Here is a 4267-nt window from a genome sequence, read left to right on the forward strand (position 1 = left end):
AAAATAAAAATGAAGGGGTTGTTCTTCATACTTTTGCAGAGAGCATCGAGTGAGGAGGAGACTCAGCAGCTCGCAGAGAGTGAACAAGAAACGTTAGTGCAGTAGCTCGCCGTTAGGTGAAAGAGAGAGTTAGGGCAGAGAGGGAGAGATTCGTAACAAAGAGAGAGGGAGTTGAGAGAGCAAGGAGCTGGGAGTGAAAGAGAGGGTTAGGGCAGAACGATTTCAGACGGAGAAGGAGAATCGATCGAGAGAGAGAGAGAGGAAACTCTCATACATTTTATTTCAAATTGATCTGAACCTAATCAGTTTTCTCTGATACGGTTTGGTTTAAGTTGATGAATCATTAGTTTAGGGTTGTATCAATGGAGGACGAATCTAGACCATTTATTTGGCATTGTACACGTGTCAACCTCTGCAGGGGGTATTGCACACAATTGCACAAGATGAGAATTGCAGAGGATTTTTATCCAGTGAAGGGGGATTGCCTAATCCGAAGTTACCGAACACGGGCGGGTACTGCCTCAAATTAATAGCAACGGCAATGCTTGGGAGTTGTGACCATTTGTTTCCTTTCTCGAGGGATATAGATAGAATGCGTTATGCTTGTGCAATCCTTTACGCCAATTCCCGGGCTTTGATCATCGACGCCCAAAAGCGGTGAAGCAGCTTCAGATTCAGAAGGGTATGCTATTATTCTTATGTCATGGCTGATAGGTTGAAGCAGCAGAAGCCAATAATACCATCATGCAACTATCAAGGTACTTAAGATCAAGAGGCCGAACTCCCAGAAAGTCTCCTGGCAAGGTATCAGTTTCTGGTCCTTAACTGTTTGGGCTAAACGTTTTTCCATTCTATACTATATTATACTTTCTGGGTGCTTGGAGTTTGAAACCCTAACCCAATTTTGTTCGTTAAATACTGTTTTGCTGCTTTGTTTTTATAATTGCAATGTTCATGACCATTGAGAGCTTTGAACCCTTCCCCCTGGCGAGAGTTATATAAAATTAATTGGGTGTTTGGGCTATGGCAATTGGCAAGTGTTCAGTGGGGGTTTTCAGCAAACATATAATGGGTTTGTGTTGTTGGGATTCTACGAATTTTTGTGATTAAAATACTGAGTTACCAACAGAATACCGAAAAGAGAAATGTTAATGAAGTATCATTTGAGCTAATTGTGTTCTAATCCAATACTAGACTAGGTTTTAATTGATTTGGCTTTATAGAATGTCAATCATCCTCCCGTTCCTCCGATGGAAATTATGATGCTTAACTGCAGCATTACATGTTGAATTCTTCCATTAACAAACAACTTGTGAACACCGCCAATGTTAGAAGTGGAGATTTGTTCCTAGAAATAGGACCTGGGACTGGCTCCTTGACCAGTATTCTTGTAAACACTGGTGTAACTATTCTTACAATTGAAAAGGTTTGTGGACTCAATTATTCATAGTAATTCGAGGTGCTAGACATGCTTCAAATGACACAAAAAGTCAAAAACCAGATATAGGAGTATTTATTCTCCATCTCATATATATATATATATATATATATATAGTCCATCACTTATTTCTTTTCCTCAATTTGTGTATGATGATGAATTTTTATAGGACCCACACATGGCAGCTCACGTGAGAGAGCGGTTTGAAAGTGTGGATCATTTTATGTAATTGCCTATTTTTTTTCCAGTTACTATTGTTACATTTTGTAAATCTTCCCACTGTATCAGTTGATATTGAATTTTTATCTTAAGATGATTTCTTGATCGGTCAGATAAACTCTCAAAAAATTCATTCATGGGTAACCATAAATGTTATCAGAATAAAGAAGTGTGCAACCTTGCTTCATCGGTAAAGCATCAGTGTTCATTGAGATCAGAGACCTTGATAGTTCTACATTAATGTGCTAACTAGCGCGTAGGGAGCAACTAGTGCATGCTTCCCTTCAAGAGGCCCAAACGCCCTGGCATCAACTCACCACTTGAAATCTTGATTTTGAGACAAAAGAAACTAAAAAGCATAGTGGATATTACTTTGGAAAAAGGGATTACCCTTGTGAAGCAGAAAGTCTTGCAATAAGTATATCTTTTTGGATAAGAAAACATTTTATTATGCTACTTAGCATGTTATATAGTTCGATACCTCTTGTAAGAAACTTTTTTTTCCTTCCCTGAAAGAGAAAGTAGCACCTTATTTTTGTCAACATTTTGTCCATTAAATTGCAGCTCCTTTTGGAAAAAGTATGTTGATAGTTGAGTAGGATTCAATTTTTTCTCACCATACCTCGATGAGCAGCTTAATAACAAAACCAATTTTCCTGGGGATAGCCGCATGCAATACCTGCTTAGTCTAGTCCTGTTGTCTGCCACTCCTAACACCAATCCCAATTCAATATAGTAGTTAATGACCCACTTATGGTCATAGGTTGTGGGTTTCACTCACATTCTGGAGACTTGAAACAGACAAATTTTCTCCTTTTTCCCTGCTATCTGTCTGGACCTTTTTGTCCAGATAAGGATCATTTCTGAAGAAACACATTTTGGTTTTTAGAAGTTCATCATCATCATTAGCAGCGCCTGCTTTTGTTACTACTTCTAGTAGATTGCTATGTCCCGCTGGTCTGCCACGATTGCTGCTGTAGCTACTACCTACTACAATTACGTGCCGATCATGTTCAAACTAGATGTGCACATGTTGAATCCCTTGTGTTGTTAAGGTTCTTATTGGCAATACATTGTGAAAATTTTCTAATATAAAAAATGGGTTTGTGTAGGTTTTGCAAGAGGACTGCCCAAAGTGTCACATTCGCTTCAATTTACTGTCGTCTTTGCAAAGTGGGAAGTTGTTGGAGATGAATTCAAGATATGAAAAAAATGTAAGAACAGCATTCATGTATATATGTGCTTGTCAATGATTAGACTATCCCCTTGAATGTGGTAAAAAGTTGTCCTTTCTATATGATGCATCTACTCATGCCTCACAAATAGCTAAAGAAAACATTTTCTATGCTTATACTTTAATGATGGACTGACAAAACCTGTATGTAAATGCTTGGTAGTCAGTTTAACATGTTATGACTTTGCAAATAACACATGTGCTGAAGATGGCATAATTTCAGTTTCTTTACTTCAAGATGCAGATTCATTTCCTATGGCTGTAAATGCATAAAAGCATACTGTGTAAAAATTTCAGTCAGTACAATTATGCCATATGTTCCTTAGCTTGACTTCTTGAAGTTCATAAATTTGTTATCGTATTATGGTATCAACATTTTTCTCTGCAGGTAAATGGTATAAGATGGATATAAGAGCATAAGAGCAGCAATGCTTTATGGGGCAGGAATGTGAAAATTAAACAATATCCATGAACGAAGAAGGGTGGCTCCAAAATTGGGAAGTTGATGTGGCAGAAGGGGGGGGGGGGGAATAGCTTGGAGTGCTTTGTGTCACACTGCTATTTTTTTACATTTTCTTATTTATTTTTACTCTTTTTTGTGTGTGTGTGTGTTGCCCTTTTAATCCAGGTTGGCATACCTTTTTCTTTATTCTTCTGATCCCTTTTGTGGTTATAGTGGAAGTGTGATGTAGATATGCACCCATGGAGTGGTCCATACCCATCTGGGTATCCAGCGAGCGATGAACCGGACCCATATTGAGTCTTTGACCAGTAGGATCTTTTAGGATTTTATTTTATTCTCCTACAATATTTTATTTTGGTAACTTAGGTAAGAGATAGCTACTAGGATTTAGTTTTCAATTTAGAGTAGGTTTCCTTTTAATGTTGGTTTTCTCTTACTATTTAAATGCATGTAATGCTCAATTAGAGAACAAAGAATAGAATGATGAATTGAGTTTTGAGTGTTGAGAGCTTGAGCGTTGTGTGTGTGATTCTTCTCCCCCCCTTTCTTAGTGTGACTTCTCCCTCTTCCCTGTGACTACCCATCTCAGGGAATTCTTCCCTATTCCTTCCGGTCCTCCATCAATTGGTATCAGAGCCGAAGTTCCCCAGTCCCCTTCTTCCTTCCATCTGCTTCTTCCCTTCCCTTCCCATTCTCTGTCTAGGTTCTACGGTGACTGACAACACCTGAAAAAAAAAATTCCCAAAAAAAGCCTGCTGAAACCCAGTCCTAATCCCTCCTTTTCCCCTCCCTTTGATTCCCAAACTGGAGAACCCCCACCACCTCCTCTTTCCTTTTTCCGTCAGCAGCAATTGAAAACAAAAAATGAGGAGAAGAAGAAGAGAAGCAGCAGCGATAGCAACCAAAAAAAAAA

At 38.6% G+C, this 4267-nt stretch overlaps 1 protein-coding gene across 8 annotated transcripts in view; it reads left to right on the forward strand.

Annotated features, from left to right (window-relative positions):
- Positions 1-460: 460 nt before the first annotated feature.
- LOC122061177 (beta-ureidopropionase-like) overlaps positions 461-4267 on the forward strand; it is a 31488-nt gene continuing 27681 nt past the window's right edge. For 2 of the 8 annotated variants that reach the window (XM_042624384.1, XM_042624385.1), the window contains exons 1-2: positions 462-804; positions 2770-2871. Coding sequence is in view for 2 of the 8 variants with exons in the window: in XM_042624388.1 (XP_042480322.1) it covers positions 745-804; positions 2770-2871 (162 nt within the window). In the remaining 6 variants the exon portion in view is untranslated. Of the gene's footprint in view, positions 805-2769; positions 2872-4267 lie in introns of all 8 variants that reach the window. The other 6 variants (XM_042624382.1, XM_042624387.1, XM_042624386.1 and 3 more) reach the window with 4 other exon arrangements.

The sequence above is a fragment of the Macadamia integrifolia genome, chromosome 14 (assembly GCF_013358625.1).
Source record: "Macadamia integrifolia cultivar HAES 741 chromosome 14, SCU_Mint_v3, whole genome shotgun sequence".
Lineage (NCBI taxonomy): Eukaryota > Viridiplantae > Streptophyta > Magnoliopsida > Proteales > Proteaceae > Macadamia > Macadamia integrifolia.